Source organism: Bombus huntii, chromosome 7 (assembly GCF_024542735.1).
Source record: "Bombus huntii isolate Logan2020A chromosome 7, iyBomHunt1.1, whole genome shotgun sequence".
Taxonomy (NCBI): domain Eukaryota; kingdom Metazoa; phylum Arthropoda; class Insecta; order Hymenoptera; family Apidae; genus Bombus; species Bombus huntii.
In genome coordinates, this window is record NC_066244.1 from 8,211,464 (window position 1) to 8,229,425 (window position 17,962).

At 40.4% G+C, this 17,962-nt stretch overlaps 1 protein-coding gene across 8 annotated transcripts in view; it reads right to left on the minus strand.

Annotated features, from left to right (window-relative positions):
* Positions 1-17,962, minus strand: part of LOC126867600 (glutamate receptor ionotropic, kainate 2) — a 157,277-nt gene that overhangs the window by 4,904 nt on the left and 134,411 nt on the right. For 6 of the 8 annotated variants that reach the window (XM_050622263.1, XM_050622262.1, XM_050622266.1 and 3 more), the window contains exons 11-17: positions 16,270-16,374; positions 13,879-14,058; positions 12,562-12,699; positions 8,644-8,841; positions 6,518-6,743; positions 5,092-5,256; positions 599-699 (exon numbers count right to left, since the gene is read on the minus strand). In XM_050622263.1, coding sequence (XP_050478220.1) covers positions 599-699; positions 5,092-5,256; positions 6,518-6,743; positions 8,644-8,841; positions 12,562-12,699; positions 13,879-14,058; positions 16,270-16,374 — 1,113 coding nt within the window. Of the gene's footprint in view, positions 1-598; positions 700-5,091; positions 5,257-6,517; positions 6,744-8,643; positions 8,842-12,561; positions 12,700-13,878; positions 14,059-15,460; positions 15,719-16,269; positions 16,375-17,962 lie in introns of all 8 variants that reach the window. The other 2 variants (XM_050622270.1, XM_050622264.1) reach the window with 2 other exon arrangements.

The window sequence follows — 17,962 nt, forward strand, 5'->3', positions numbered from 1 at the left end:
AAACCTCAAAAAAACCTTCTTATCGTATGAAATAAATAATTCTTTGCGTATCGAATCTCTGGTGAGTTTCGCGTTTCATAATCGTTTATTCTTTGACTGATTTTACATAGGATACACGACACAGCTTTTGGAAGCGTGTGTTTGGAAGCGTAATGTTTAGCATGCTTCATCTGTTTGCAAATTCATCGAACGGATTGATATGAAAGCTATTTGATTGGTGTTTAACTCGCTACGTAGAGCAGTATCGCATTTAAATCAAACAAGTAGAACGGGAACGTGCGTGCTCAGACGAGCCGGCTATACCACGTGTAATCAAATAAATGTAACGTGATTCTGTCGTTCTACGGGCAAATCGCTCGATCAGAAACTTGAAAATCAAACGGTAGATTTATACCATCGATATGTCATGCAATTGTTTTTCATCGAAGTTTCGAGATATAGCAGGCGAAAGATACGAAATGCGAAAACGATAAAAAAAAAGCACACTGATGATGAGACGAGCGGCCTTGCACGCAAAAAAGAGGAAAATACACTCATGCAGCACATACACGCGAAGCACGAAATCGCACGCAAGTATCTCGGTGCTTCGTTCGCTTACCCTGTCCGATTGGGCGTTCTTCTTGGAGTTCCAGCAGAACTCGAGGACTGCGACGAGGATAGCCAGGGCCAACCCGCAAACCAGCACGACAAAGACACCACCTGGAAACGAGGAAAACCGGAAGCTCATTATTTTATCGCCGCAGGCTGTCTCTGCTTCTTTTCTGGTGTTGCCCTGTGCACGTTTCACGGTTAATGTAGCTGCCAACCAACGGACTCAGCCAGTCCCTGGGATCTGTCCTCCTATCTATCACCCTCTGACCTCCCGTTTTCATCCTTCGTCGCCCTTTCCACGCCTGTCTATTTATCTATTTATCTATCCATCTGTCTAGCTTCCCATCTATACGACCCTACCGTTATTTACGCTTACGTCTTTCTTCGCCCCCCGTGGCCAACTTTTTTGTTAGCCTGTCTGAATCTACTCGTTTTCTTCTTCTCTTTCGTCACTCTCCTTTCGATGTTGCCCTGGAACTCTCACGAGAAGAAAAAGATTCACGCTGTGAAAGAAAGCTTGTGTATCGCGAGCTCATAAACATAGTCCGAAGGATGTACAATCCAATAGGAGCTTCCCTTGAATTTAGTGAAAAGTTGTTCGTCATGAAAATTACACGACTAGGAAGGGAAAGTATCGTTATATTATCAGATAATTACGAATCCAAAAATATGTAATTTTTCTTCGTTTTATTATCATTTTCATGCGAACAGCTTTATTCGCACTTGTATGGTGTAAAGATTACATGACTTTATGGTATTAAAGATTATATGATCTTCTGTTACTATTGTAGCATTTTTCTAATTGTCGCTGCTGTTCCGAGTATTACCATTTTTTTGTATCTTTGAATAGATATCTATGTTTCTATTATTTTTACCATTGATAATTGCTTATTTAGATAGTTAACTCAGCAGTGTCATATCGCGTCATTTTTCACACAGCTATATCTCATTTCCTGTTCAAAGAATTTCGATTATATTTCGCTAGATATAAGGTTGTGAAGTTAGAATAATCCTACAGAGTTTTCGGGATTCTATTGGAATTTATTCTCTATGCCGATCATTTTGTATAGTTCGCGCGGTTGCGCCTCGTCTCGATATTGGATCCAACGAAGTTTTCTCACGAAAACTTTCGATCCTCTACAAATTACGAAGTCCGTCTGGAGCAGTTCAGCCGTGAAACATCCTTTCGTCAATTTTTATATCACAGTGGAAAGAACGTATAAAGATACTCGGTAATAGTTTTGTGTCTCAAATAAATTAATAAACCGTCTTTACGACTCAATTAGTGTGCTTTATGAAAAATTCCCTCGTCACATCGGATTTCTACTTCATCTTTATACGAATCCAGGCGTTTTCCCATTCCTCTTTTAACTGGATGAGATCCACGAAATTCAAATCCATATGTATGCTTTAAACATTACGAATCTCTGCACGCAGGCCAGTTCTTTACTATGTTTGTTTGCTTTCGAATCGGCTCGCCTAACTTTCTACTTAATCGTTGCACGGGTATTGCTACTTTTACCTTCGTTTCTCAGCGCTATGTGCTACAGTGCACTGTTGCATTGCAGTGTTATGTAAAACAATTTCCCATTAAAATTCCTTCGCTTCACCTCATGTTCTCCAGAGATAGTTCAGGAATTAGTGTTAGATTGTCTAGAAAATTCGTTGCAACAATCAAGAAAGGTTCAAAAATCTACCATCCAACAACTTCACGCGTCTTTTCTTGAAAAATTGTACGTTTTTTTTCACTGATGAATTTCTATTTTACTCGATAATTATATACAAATTCCTCGATTTTTCTATTTCTCCGGCTGTCATGCCCTTTTCTTAAATAAACCCGCGTTTCGTATTTTTCTCCAAAGTTTGCCCAGTTTTCTCTGATTGGTATACAAAATTCATGATACTTTTTTCAATTGATCTAAGTAAATCGGTACAAGTTCAACCACCGTTTCATTTCGCAATACGATAAATACAAAGAATGATGCATCCGCCACATAGAAATAGACGACGGTGTAAAATAGTTTGCTCGATGTCTACGGTGTAACTTCACCTGTGTTCAGACCTGTGTCATCGGTATTATTTTGCCAAGGAACGTAATGGGCTTCAACAGATCGGTCATATTTACATAACTACGCCGACGTTGCGATTTAAAGGACAATTCGCCAGAGATAGCAGAGTCTCCCGCGTGGTCGACGCTTCTATTTTCTAACCAGTTTCTCTTGTCGTCACGATTTCGCGGTAAGTTGAGGAACGACGCTGACGTCTTAACGCCTGGCTATTACGCTACGATTCATGTTTCACGTTGATAACTTCTGTATTCGTCACTGAATCGGGTCGAAAAGTACCTTTCAGCGTAGACGACGCCTTTCACGAAATTGAAACACGATTTCAGGTCGTTTAATGAAGCAATTAGAAGGAATAGGGCACGAACGTTTATCCAATGATTGCGTTTGCTCAGTAATTCTGATTATTTCGAGTAATTTTGGCTACAGCTTAATTATTCTCGGTTCGTTTCAGTGTTGTACTAGCTTTAATATTGATTTTGCGAGAGAAGATATTTGGTAAGGTTAAACATTGTCAGACGAAAATGTGGAATCGCTATGTAATTATTCCGTAGAATACAAAAATTAAAAATTTAGAATTCTCTTATCATAGACGAGCATTATAGTTAAGGATTTATTAAATTAAAGGGGATGTTATTTGAATGTAGATACATGCAAAACTCATATGTTACAATACGTAAGAATGTAAAATTTGAAGTCCCTGCAGATGAAGTTCACGGTGAAATTCCAACACTCCTATCGTTCCTTCTCATCCCTTGTTTTACAAATAACAGGCGTGTCTTATAAAATGGCGATTAACAGTGGTGCGACTGAAATTTCACGAGGTGTATGAGGATCGTTTGTCCTTTTTCTTGTCTCGACGAGTACGTTCGCGCTGGTGGCAAAGTGGGTACTTATCTAAGTTGCAGGCCAGTCAGCGACAAGGAGCGAGAGGAGAAAAAGGAGAGAAAGAATGAATGGCAGGAATTCTCCGCTAGTAGGAAAAAAGGAATAGAAGGATACAAAGGACCGGCGAGAGAAAATAAAAAGCGAGGATCTGTTGTGACTTCCATAAAATCCGGAAAGGGTTCCACGGGACATCCAAGAAAAATTCTCTACGAACATCTCGCGAGATTTCTCTGAGCTTGAAAGCATTCCAAGTCTTGTGTTGCACTTCCGCCGTGTCGACACTTTACTCTCTTTGTTGGCGTTTGTTGTGTGAAGTGTTCGCAACTAATGAACTGATTTTTCGAATCAAAAGAGCGTATTTTGATTTTTGTTTCTTCTGTACAAATAGAAATAAATACCTAGGATTTTATGTTTCATTCCCTTTCTTATCTCTCGAGCGATATTCTTCCTTGAGTTTCGCAGTTTTGGCAGTCTGGAAATGGCATGTTACGTGACTGTACTATATTCGATTGAAATCCATCCGTAGTTGATTATGTAACCTGACAGGCTCGCCGAAAGCCCACAAATTAAGTTAGTTACACACTGCACGGGATGCAGAAACGATCAGAACGAACCTAATGATTTCGACGCCATTGTTCCGTACACGTTTCATCGACCTCATTTACGTTCGTAAATTACAGAGTATAATTATAGCAAGTCTAGATCAACGATACTCAGTCATTCAAATTTTCAGGAAAATTCTATAGCACCATCTACCATTATATGTATATTGTACGGCTCAAATTTCCGATATGATCGTTATCGTGATTATTATCGAGAAATATCTTCCCTATTATTATACTTTAATAGAGTGACGTCAAGTAGATTCAATTTTACTCGTATTATTTTATAATTACGTTTTTATTTCAACGTCTATTATTTGACGTGGACGTTTTATAGGGCTTCCAAATTATTTCGGTGAAACGAATTCATTTGGATCGACTCGTTCCGACATAGACAGCCGTTTCACGCCAGTGACATCGATGGCATTGTTTCGGTATTTCGAATTTAATTAACGGAACATTCGTTATATGAAAATTCTCCACCTCAAACATTTCACACCGTGCCAATTATGTTCTGTATAAAATCGTTTTCTCTATTCGCAGCAGGCATTGTTCGACACTGTTCTTCTCTGTCTATTCTTTCCAATAAAATCTGCAGTGAAAACAACTAACGAAACTTTTTATCATCAAAGGACACTATTGACAATTTCGAGTAGAGATTTTAACACTTCACCCGATACTTCAACCTTATCCTCCCTTCTCCAGTCTTCCTAACTAAATTTATATGAAGATAACTAACGAAACTTTTTATCATTAAGAAACGTTACCGATGACTTGAAATAATATTATTCCAACTCTTCACCCGATACTTGCTACCTCAAAATTGGACTAAGTTATCTCCATACCTTCTTTCCTCCTGGCGATAAATTACAGCTTTCTCACAATCTCGGCCTTCTTTCTAAACGCGGAAAAACATTGTCAAATTTGCTAATTCTCGTTGGGCTCACCGATATTTTCGACTCCCAGCGCGTTTGCTTTGCTCTCCTTGCTCTTCTCGTCCCGGTTGCACACATCTCCGGTATTTTTCCACCATTTATCGTATAGAATCTGGATCACGCCCTTCTCCTGCAGCTCGAGAATCGCCAGAGATATTTTATCCCTCCAGGGCGAGCCTGCATATAAAACGGCTTCGTTAGGCTGGTCAAGGAACCGGTGATCCCGTCTTTGAAACGTCCCGACTTCAGAGAAACGTCTCGAGAAGGTGGAATTGCTCCGACTGGTCCTTCTTAGTTCCCCGAGGCGACTACGAAACGGAACGGAGAGCTACTGGATCTCTTTCCTTCTCTCTTAATTCTTACGAATCGCTCATTCAAAGCCAAAAGACGTACGACAGTTTCCGCTCGCAAGCTTGCTAGAAAACTTGCGAATGTTCGTCACGCGACCGACGATTCGTTATTAAAAACGGACCCAAAACGAGGCGTCGAAAGAGTGAGTTAAAACGCAGACACGTTATTCCAATTAAGAAATTGCTTAGCGACCAGTCTCGTCTGACTATGTAGCAGTTGCGCGTAACTTTCAGCTCGTGTCTGCCCGCTGAGAAACCGAATTACACGGATTTAAAACTCGGACCCAGTGTCGTCTCCGCGTTAATTAAATCTCCTTCGACGAAAGAGCGCGCGAGCGACGAACTTTGCCGAATTTCGCAACGAAAACGGATTTCTTAGTCGTTGTGTTTCTTTCCGTTTCACAGTCATTCAAGCGCGATTTTATACTCGGGCGAGCTACAAATCCTTGAACTTTACGGTGTTTGCCACGGAACGCTGTTCACGCCTTTCTTTCTCACCGCTTGCCACTAAATTCCGGTGCAATTTCTCGCGCTGCAAACTACCGCCGTGCGATATTAACAGCGAACGATATTTACGTGTTTGTTTCGCCGCGTAGCAAGTTTTCTTACGTGGTACATCGTTCGAACGGTACCAAGCCGGCCATTATATCGCGAAAGTCAAGCGTTCGACACGCTTTTGTACGCTTGCCAGGCTCGTTGTTTCGATTCACAATGCATGTGTGTTAATTAAGACCGCAAAACGTTAAACGCGAGAACAAAACGCGGCAAAGTGGTAGCATAATTTTCACGAAGCTAAACACTTTGAAGGATGTTTTATAACGCGAAAAAGCTTGCTTGCATTGCAAACCGAGCGATTACAAAATATTTTCTAAATAAACAATTGTGAATTTATTACTCCACCGGGAAAGAGAATGATATTTTCTGGCACGCTTCATCAAGAATTTTTCAACTTTTTACACAGAGTGGATATGTTGGGGAAGAGTGAATTTTCCTGCGAGTATAAAAAAACGAAAAAAAAAAGAAAATGGACATTTCTTTATGATTAGATCGAACCGCAGAAATAGGCTTCGATTGTTTTCCGATATTACCTTTCGGAGTGGCAATCCCGTAACCTTTGCTGTCCAACAGGCCGCCGATTTGCGTGAGGTTGCAATCTCGTTGCACAGCGTAATCGAGCATGGTGGATTCCATCAGGAAAGCGTAGTCACCCTCGAGCACTCTTTTCACTCCGTCCTCGTAGCTTTTCACGAATACCGATGGCGATTTCGTTTCCATGAACTCCCACATCTTTTTGTATATTCCAATCTTCGAGTCCTGTTATTGCAAATATTACAATTATCGTTTGCCTGTTTGCGTTTCTTAAAAATGGATATCATATCGGGACTATAGGTAATTTGGCACACTGTGATCGTATACTAATTTTTTATGAGAGGAGATTCAGTATCGCGACGTGTTTTCTGTTTAATTGTTCCGCAACTGGTTATTTTCATTTTCATTGTCATTTGAATATTCGTTTCAAACAAGCGCAAAAGGAATTTCTTTTTGCCCTATTTCGAATTAATCAAACACGTTTGTGAAGCATAGTATATCCGTGCTGTGTTTTCTGCCATTTAGAAATATAGAGTATGTCTGTTTTATCTGGAAACACGCAGATATCTCGAAAACTACGAATAATACGAAAAAATGTTTGAAATACATGTTGCGCGTTTTCGAACGGTGGATACATATCATGCCGATATTTATTACACTTCGCAATGATCTTGAAAAGCCATATGGAAATCACGGTTATATTTTAAATGACAAGTATATCTTTTTATTCCATATTCTTGTTATCCACATCGAAATATTTTCGAAACATTACTCGTATTTTTTACATAAACTACTACCGAGATATTAATTCTGCCGGAGGATGGAATAGTATTTAGCATACAGACACACACACACACACACATACACGTAATCGGTTCTTTTTCATAGTATACATAGTATATATATACCCCGTGGTGGTAGGTACATCAGGTAACGCCAATGCCTCCGGCATATCAAATTTAGGATTTAATATCTCGACAGTGGTTTATGCAAAGAATACAAGTATGTAGTGCTTTGAAAATATTTTGACGCAGGCTATAAGGATATAGGATGAAAAACATAATCTGCATAAGACTTTTCAAAGTTTTTGTATCAGCTATAGTTCTCGAGATATTTACGTGTTTGCAGATAAAACGGATAGACTGTATACGTATCGGTGTATATTCTTTTCATGAGTATTGGTTAGGGAATAACGAAGAGGATACAATCGACGTTACAAAGGATGCTTTTTTCAAATTTCTCCGACCGCGTTTCCAGTCATTCGAACATGGCGCGTGCCGAGTTTAGTAATAACGTACGTCCTGAGAATAAATCAGTGATCATGGTGGCGCGCAAAGTGCTATTTCAATATCGCAATATTAATATAATTTAGCGGATACGCGTTGTTGGAATGTCGTTCCGAATTTAATAACGTTAAAAGTCGGCGTTAAAGGTTGAATATTCGACGAATTCGCCGGTATGAAAGCTACCTCCCGTGATAATTAGTCGAATTTGTCTCGCATTATGAACGGTATGTTTATGGTTTTAATATTTCGAACGAATTATGAATATACGCGCGATTCACGTCCAACAAAATATCCGTAAGAAGCGGGTGGAATGCGAATGAAAATCGTGACTCTTGCAGAATGCTAGTTGCTACGTAGACAATGAGTCACGTGACGTTAATTAATATCAATGAATTTATATCTTCGTCTGTGTTGGAGAAAAAGAAGACCAAACGTGAGACTACGTTAATTCTATGATTCTATTGTATATACGAGAAGAAAGAGAACAATTATAAAACAATATTTGTTCTTGTTCTTATTGTTAGTTTTTGTTGTAATATAAAAAATATCTATTTCGCATATCTGGAATTACATTACTTATACTCGGCATATTTCGAATCTACCACTCAAATTCTACAAAAATTGGCTTGATTTAACTAGTTTGATCCTCAAGTATAGAATTTCACGCAGGTAAGTTTCAACGCAACTGTGTTAAACTTTGCTTTAGTTGCTAACAACGTGTTCTAAACTTTTGCGTATCTGCGGAGATGTTCATTAAATCCGTCACTCACAACTTCTCGCATCTATTGATTTCGTATTTAAATTTCCTTTTAAACAATTTGATAATCTTTGATACTTACTCTGAAGAACGTCATCGTACTTCCACCCTCTAAAGTTCCATAGGAAATCTGCGTTTGTTCCGCGAGATCTGCCGCGTTCTCGATCGGCGTGATCATCCTCTCGACAGTGAGGAAGGCAGCCAAGTTCGCCGTGTAAGAGGAGATGATGATTAACGTGAAGAACCACCAGATTCCGCCAACAATTCTCGTGCTGGTTGCCTGATAATGACGATCGATAGGCCTCTTACGTAATGGAAAATTGCACCCCTCTCGCGAGCAATTCCTTCTCGGAAATCGTTCGAGCCGCCTCGAAATTGCAACCCTTTAACTACCGACCAAGTGGAATAGCGAAACAAGAAGTTGTTAGCCAATTTCTTTCATTTTTTTCCAAATCGGGTGCGTATACATTTTTCACAATATCTATTATGAAATTTGTGTCATTCTATGAATTCTTCATACTGTTAAATATTTATTAATTCTTAAATGAAGTTCATATTTTCGTTACTATAACTATATAGTTTTTCAGATTACCTGATAATTTTGTTTATTAAATCATTATGTTTTAATTGTTGTTTTAGTTAATTGTTAAAGTGGAAAATGTACGAACGCTGAAGCTTATAAAATTCTCCACTTACATTAAAGACTTTAAGAAGATTCATCAAATATAACGTGATGAAATATTTACGACGAAATATTGTATCGAAATAACTGGCGTTCGTCTGGCAATCGGTTTTCTTGCGAATGTCTCCTCGATATCGCATCTCCGTGCCCCGGAAGCCCATAAAGAGCCTCGACGATCAATTGAAACCACGTCAGTGGAGCATCGAGGTCGGGAGACGATTTAAGAGCTTCGTGTCTCTGCTACGTTCCACTCGAAGAATGCAATATGCGGTCTCATTTACACCCTTCTGAGCCCACTAATGGCATATTTCGTTCCATTAGCTATGGTACCAAGTGGTTCATGCTAACGATTACCGTGACTCGAAACATTTCTTAATATGTAATTCCTTCTACTTTACGATATGAAAGATGTTATTCAAATTACCATATAAGTAAGTACTATACTTACTTTGTGGTAAGTGTACAAACACCTACACGAGCCAGTGTGTGTTTTGCAGCCGCTATAGATCTTTCAAATATCTTCTACAAAGTATAATTTTCCTTGCTTTAATTTTCCTCTAGAAATATTTATAAAGACATTTGGCTGTTAACGCGAGGAAAAGAATGAAAGAAATGGAATAGAAGTGGCTGGTTTCGCTATACCCACCGCAGTAGAAAAGAAATTGCCCGTTTCTTGATATTTATTCATATCGCCAACGGTGTCGAGGCAAATATCTCGCAGACTCGAGGATTACGCTGCTCTATTTTCTCTTTCGCCGTGTCACATCGCCGATACGACTTGGAAAATCTCTCGAACGATAAGTTTCCAGCGAGAGGAATTCTCGCGGTACCCGTGCGGCGCGAGCTTCTTCCCGCGCTTTCCCGTTTATTCCAGAATTTTCAATGAAAGGAGGGGATCGCGATCTCGCTCGAGCACTCTCGAATCCGACCTTTTTACGCGGATGTCTGGGATTCATAGAGCTCGCAGCCGCGTAGAATCGCCATTCTCCGCGAACTTCGCAACGACAACCCCGCATGTACACACATGCCACCAGAGCCGGCTAGCACCATATGTCGTACAGGTGTTTCTCGTCTCGTTAGAAACCATTTTCACCTCGCTGGGTATTATGTCTGTGGCCACAGGGAAGATTCAATTCAGTGGAAAAGGGTATATAGTAAACTCTTGGCGCACGAACAATTTCTAACTGTGTGTAATTCGGTACAAATTGGATTTCTTTTTGACTATTTCACATCTGCTTGGAAAATGGTGTTAATCAGAAGGGATTCTAAAATAAATCTTATGCAGTTAGAGCGCTCTTATTGCTTTACAACTACTTAGTGGCGGGTTTCGAAATTGCTACCAAGCGTGTAAGATGAATTAACCGCATCGTGGATCATGTAACGTTATTACATCAAGCTCGAGGCAAATTTTCAACTTACGCCCTATAAAGCATTTTAACCCCTGCTGCGAATGTAGCTTCATAAACAGCTATTACATGCAGTTTTTATCACCGGACGTAGCACTTACGACGGACATGGCGATTATGAAATATGTTGTTGCAAAAATATGTTGTTCTCCAAGTTATCAACTGTCTCATCAAATATTTATGGCTCCATTTATGTAACCTACTAATCTATCAAACTTCGCACATGGACTAGACAAGATTAAAAATGAAGATTTCCCATAGTAATCTCGACTACCAGAGAAGTTCGTCGTCGAATTCTACGCGAAACTACTTGCTCCACGTTCGAACTTTTCCCGCGCAAAGGGGACTCACTTTCCTGAATGACGTGCAGAAATTTTCTTAAGCCTGCGAATGAAAACTTTTCAAATCGTAAGAAATCTGCTCTAGCGGTAATTCCGTTGGATTTAGTCGGACTAACAGGAAGGAGGAGAAGCTGTCAGCGGGAACGATACGACGGAAGTGAGGCGAACGAAATGTAAGGTGCTTGGCTGCTATGTGCATGCAGGGGTGACATGCGATCTCTCGATACTCGATCGTTCTGTTTCTATCGAGATTTCCTGTCGTGTTCGTCGGTGCAACTAAAGTGTCCACGCTATTTCAATTCGTGCTACTTGAATGAGAAAAGATCTTTCGTCTGCTTAAGATCCTGCGTAATCGATAACAAAAAGAGATATCGCTAGGATGAATAAGGCACTTTGCTCTTCTATTCTCAACGTGAAGTTAAAAGGCATACTAGACAAATAGAACGGTGAACATCCTCCAATTTTATCCGCGGATTATGTAAACGAATGTATCTGTTTCCTGATCTCGTTTTGTCTACGTTTGGAGTCACACGATGTACTCATATGGTGCTTGAAACATTTCTGCGCTTTGTACGGTGTTTCTCGTTTGTTAAATAGGGAAGCTCGTTAGACTTCGTTCCATTTTATGGCTCGAGTTTGATGGATCATCTTCCTTTGAAACTTTTCGAAAAATGAGACCACTCGCTTTCACGGTCTTGGAAATATAATGAAATATTAGATAAACACGAGATTCGAAATACCCTGTCTTTGTATTATACTCTATCGGGTATTTTTAACTCAAACATAACATACATTAAGTTCTCCAGGAATTCAGCTTAACAAACGGAATTAGAAATGTAATTTCTCCGAAGGAAGCGCATCAAAAGGGATGAAAACACTTCCACTGAGATTAAAAACAACGAAAACTAGTGTCCTCAGAAACGCGAGAAGAAATTAGAGAAACTGCATTTCCTCCCTCCCCCCTCGCCCCACCCTTCAAAACGGACCGAATAAGACGAAACAAAGAAACCAGAAAATAAAGGCCAGAGCGAGGGCAAAGCTGCGTTGTTTCCGTAATTGTTTGGTAAATAAAACCGGGCTTTCCTGTGGCCCGGTCCTAAGCACGCAGTTAAGAGCACGCGGCTTGTGCCTCCACACTTGCTACCTTTATGACAATACTACGAATTTCACGAGGTCGTTTTAAATGCTCACCTTTATTGCGGATAATATCGTTACAAGATACAAGTTACTTTACAGTCTCGTGATATCGTTGTTAGCTCAGCTATGTGTCTCGAGATGCTTTTAGTCGATTTTAAATCACGAGCTTTTTCATTCATTTTCATTCGTCGGATCTATACTGTATGTATCGCGAGTTTGACAACCTATAAAATTTATGAATCGTTCCGAGGAATCGTTCTTCCAATAATTCACGCGAGTGTGTCGTTTCTTCGTCGAATAACGTTGCTTGTATATTCATACATTCGAGATGAATGGATTCGTAGAAACCAACGAGCTTCCGATTGTGTGTTACGAAGATTTTATTTGTACAAGTGATTGTTCTCGACTGCCGGACTCTGTGGTGACACGTTTACCTTAGGGTTGAGATCGCTGCCCTGTTGCATAAGCGTGCCGACTGTAAACCAGAAGCTGTTGGCCAGGGTGAACTCGTTGACCGTTCTCGGTAGAGGAATGTCGTCGCTGTCAGGATCCAACGCGCTCACGTGACTACCCTGATGACATCGGGACCCCCGCCAAGTGGTGCGAAATTTCAAGGACAATTACACAAGCTGTCCGTAAGTAGTTAGCGGTTATTCGAGCGATCGAAAGGGTCGTGAGTATCGAATAGGATTGTTCAACAATACGACGTTTCTGATCGTGTAAATACTTTCATCGATGTTACAGCTGGCTAAGAATCTCTATGATGGCTTTAGAATAATTTTCAGTATCGTAACAGTGACGCAAAAGAATTTCCAATTGCTCGTGCATACTTCTGGAAATTCATAACAACGTTATACAATTAATTTTGGTAACCTGAATGACTGAAACAATTTTTAAGAATATATTATACATTGAGATATTGCGAGGACTGCGAACACAACTTGAAATGTAATAGATCAATACGCAATCTAGTTATCATTTCTTCCACAGACTTGATATCCATTACAAAACTCACAAATATTAAATTTTGCAGTTACAGGGCATTGAATTTTAAATTTTGAATTGAAAATTGAATTTTCATTGCGAGAATTGTCAAATTCTTCTGAAATATAAACACTCCAAAGTTACTCTATTGTGCTCTAATTAGGCCAATATTGGATCCACAATTTGAGCATCATATTTCAGCACAGAGTTCTACGTATAGCTGTCAAGCACTGTAATGAATCCATACCTTCTACGTATTATAATTATCAGCTCATAATATCCATTCTTGGCCTTATATCATCGGAATATAGAAATCTCTTTATGAACAAACAGGATGTGAAAAGTTAGTGTTTAAATGATCTTCTAGACTGTCCTTGAATCATTGAAAATTTTTAAATCAATGTCCCTACCAGAAACATACGACGATACGATCTCCTTTATATGTATCCTCGCAATACGTCGTTCAATACTTTACTGGTTTTAATTGCATTGCGTTAAATACTAACAACACATTCATCTATTGATATATTTTCTCAAACTTGCCGAAGATTTAAGAAATGTTTATATCTCATCTTAATTCACAATTGAATTATAACTTATAATGTGTAATGCAATATTATATATTCTGTATAATGATGCTTTTTCTCCGCAAAAGAAAAAAATTGAGATTGATATTTTAATTCGTCTATTTTTTCACGACACCTTTCTGCGTCGGTTTCACTCGATTCAATTCCGTAGTCGATTAGCACCACTCGACGAGAGCCTACCTGTAGCGGACATTTGCAGCTTGGGCAGGGTGTCGGTTCAATCCATTCGTAAGGCGAGAATCTCGCCACTATCCAAATCGTTAGGGACACCATCACGTAAGCGCCCAGCATGGATAACCAAATCTCCACGGCGAGGGGATTCATGAACGAGAACAGCCTCGACGGCATTCGCCCGGAAACCTGCAGCAATTACACGTATTTCCGGATTACTAATCCCCGATTCTTCTCTCTATATCTCCCTCTACCCACTTATCGCCCAGTAAAGCCCAATCCATTTTCTCATCTGCCGATTTTCCCCTCGTTTCGTGGTCCCCAGGCGAAATCTTTCTACGTCTTTTCCGTGTCGTTTATTCACGATTTTTTCACGCGAAAAACCACTTTTTCGAGGATAACTGTTTCAGCTACGTTCCTCTGTCAGCCTCGTGAATGGTAACGCAAGACGATCCTTTATCTCGCTGAGAAATCGGAGATTCCGTTTTCTATTCTTTAGCCCGTCACTAGCCACGGAATACAATAGCCGGTTTCAGCATACTGCAGAAGTTTAACCGGTAGACGGATTCCTTTATCCTCTCGTTTCTCTTTTTTCTCCGGTCGTTTCACCCATCGGACGAAACTGGAGCGCGAATCATCGTGATTTGGGCTGCGACTCGAGCGAATATGAACCGTAATACGGTTCGTCTCTAGCCCAGTGTTTTCGAATGCCATCGAGAGTCCACGGAAACCGCCGACAATCGGGTGCTCCCAGACGTGACAGCTTCTGATTTCTGTTATTCGCTCGACGAAAGATCATCGATAAGTATTGGAAGATGGATCCGGAGGACCAGGTGGGACTAAATCGATAGCTGGATTCGCAAAATTGTTTGTGGATTCTGTAGAATATTTACGAATTTGTTGATCTTGCATGAACAAAGAAATTGTATTCCTGTTGAGCGTGTCACTTTTCTTGACCAAGCATCGTCAGGGTAATATAGAGATATAAATAAGAAAAATATATTGCATAAGGTCATTTAGAAAAATTGCGAGAAAAACATGAAATTCGGAGGGGAATGTTAATGGATCCCGAGATTATCGATAGAACATTAATAGCGGTAAAATATTAATATATTATTCCAACATGTTTATTTCAATTTTGTTTCATCTTGATAAACCGATCGTATTAATTCGCTATACATATTAATATTTACTTTGTATCCTTTTCTTTAAAGTTACTTACACATAAAATGATATGAAGCCCAGTGATATGAAACCGAACGACGTTTGAAAGCTAGATATGGTCCGCATCGTATTTTCTACTTTTCTTATAGCTCCCCAATAAGTCTTCAAACGACCAACATTTCTACAATCATAGAACATCCTTTCAAAGCCTTAGAGCGGAATACAACTGAGACACCTTGTGTATGACATTCTTATCTGTTCCTTTCGATTCGACCATCACTCCACAGAAATCCCCTAAGAATCCACAAACTTCGGAGCAGTTATAAAAGGAGCGGGACAAGGGTCTGCGCTTAGTCTGGGGTCCTCGTGACACGAAGTAATTGAACGGCAGAAATAGCCCAGTGACGGAGCATCTCGTTGAATGTACCTTGGGGTTGAGCCCGCTGCCCTGTCTGAGGAACGTGCCAGTGATAAACCAGAAGCTGTTGCTGACGCTAAACTGGTTCTCGACGATGTCGCTCTCTGCCAGACACGGGTGTGGATTGTTCCACTCGTACGGGCTGAATCGAGCCATAACGAAGAGGGTGAAGCTCACCAGCATGTACGCGGCCAGCACGTACAGCCAGATCTCCACGGCCAGCGGGTTCATGAAGGAGAACAACCGCGTTGGCTGGCTGGAGGGCACCTAAATTACGTTACGCTACGATTTTAATTAAAACGGATCCCATGCCACTCTCCCGCCGTACGGCGGGCCTTTTTCTCAGCAACGTTCTACGCTGGCGAATCGATTTCATCGAGAATCTCGTCTCTATCACGACTCAATCCAATGCCGTACGAAGAGTGCAAAAGAGTTTCACGATGATTCGTATCGCTTGGAATCGTATGGAATTGTTCATAGAGAAAATATAATTTTCAAGATTTTTGTGAATCTTTGCAAAGCGTGATATACTTATGAGCTGCTCCAAAGCCATATCGATCAATTATATAAATTGAAAAGTATGGCAAAGTGGTGATAGAAATACTGTTTTTGTAAATTTTCCTTGGAAACACCGATCTTGTATATAGTTAGTGAAATTAAGATGCTTACGGGTCAGCAATTGATCAGTTTGGATCCTGAGTGGTCCGTACGAGATCGAGATTCTCGAAGATTGGTATATGTATACTACATTGCATCGTGAATGGAAGTTACAAGTTAGTTCATCATCATCGAATACACGAACGATAACAGCGACTCACCTTAAACAGAATTCCGATACCGAGATTCATGAACGGCTTGGTGAAATCTATCACGCTCTCCCGAGCGTAATTGATCGTCATAGACGCAACAGCCAGGTCCGCTCTCTGTGGGCAAAAGGGAAATTTCTCGCATGAAAACGAAGAGTTCTCTGTCTAGTTCTGCACGTTTCGTCGAACACGACCCGTCCGAAAGTTCAAATGGAAAATACTCGAAATTGAAATTCATTGAACGATACCTCATCAGTATTGTCTGTGACTACAACTCAAAACGAAGATTCTTATATGTATCATCCTCGGCATAATATTTTTTAGCAGCAGTAAAAAGAGGGAAAGCGCGGGCGTTGTTTGTCGTTCGACGAAAATCATCGACAAAGACTCGCCTGGCAAATGTTCACCTAGGCAAACGTTTGCCTTGCAAAATAGCGAATGCATCTTTTATAAGCAGACCAGAACCTGGTACAGTGAGGTCACCGGCGATGACGTCCTTCCTTCAAGACGATCTACTTACAGACCCGCCGGTTTCTAGGTTAAGGCGGCAGGCGCTTTCATCGTGTACAGATTGCCCTGCATCTTTTATGAACCGGCAATCTTCGAAATCCACCGTCCATTTGTATCGCAGTTGCGGTTAGACGTACGAAATACGGCCACGAGCCATCCGCAACCTTGGCGCCCCAAGGCGCGACGCTTATCTTCCCACCACAGAAAATACTCAGCTTTTTCTCCCCTTTCATCGTGCATTCTCGCTTTTATATCTTCAACCTTGTACACGAGCGTTTCTGTCGCCTTAAGTTACGTCTTTTGTGTGGTACGTCATTCGGTCGATGTCAGACCAAATACAGGGTTATACTACTTAGGTCCGAGATCTTCCTAGTTTCGTTTGCTCGCCCGTAGGATGAAATATGGTATTGCTTCGATCGAATCATTCTGTATTAGATATTACCGTTAAGAGGATGGAATTATAGGTAATAGAAATTACAGGGAATTCAACAGCAGCTTAATAGAGCGCATTGCGTTGCAATAGCGAACGACTAACGGCGATGTAATTAATTTCTGTTGGATCTTTAATAATTCAGTATAATATCGTGTGTACGGAGAGCTTTGCCGTGGATTAAACTCGACGAATTTTTGCAACGGGACATTAATATTCCAGGAAAATCCTTGGTCGAACCGATCGATAGTAACGGCCGTGGCTAGATGCCTTTATAAATTATCCGACGGCTGTTAGAGCAGTCGGCTACATGAGATTCTAACTTAATAACCGTGTCCTTTTACAATTCAGATGTCATCTGGTAACATCTGCCCGATGCGATGGTCTCTATGAATTGGAATATCCGATACGTGGCTGCCCGTTAGAAAACGCCAAATTAGATGCTCCTCTCAAGCTCCGAGCATGCATAATGAAAGTCTAGACGGGATGGATTTATTACGACAGCATCGGGCCGCTACTTTGCATATAAAATTGTCCGCAGCACTTCCTCCCGCGTCTGTTACTTTTTCCTTTCCTTGCTCGCGGAGACATACAATTTCATCGAATCACCTTGGTAACAGAATGCGCGCTTCGAGCAAACATGATAAGATATTTCCTCTTCTGTAATAAACTTTGCATTGACAGTCGAACAATCAGTTTGTATACTATGTATTTAGATATTTTGTGTCTATCTGAAAGCTTTCTTTTCGCGAGAAACATTAAAAA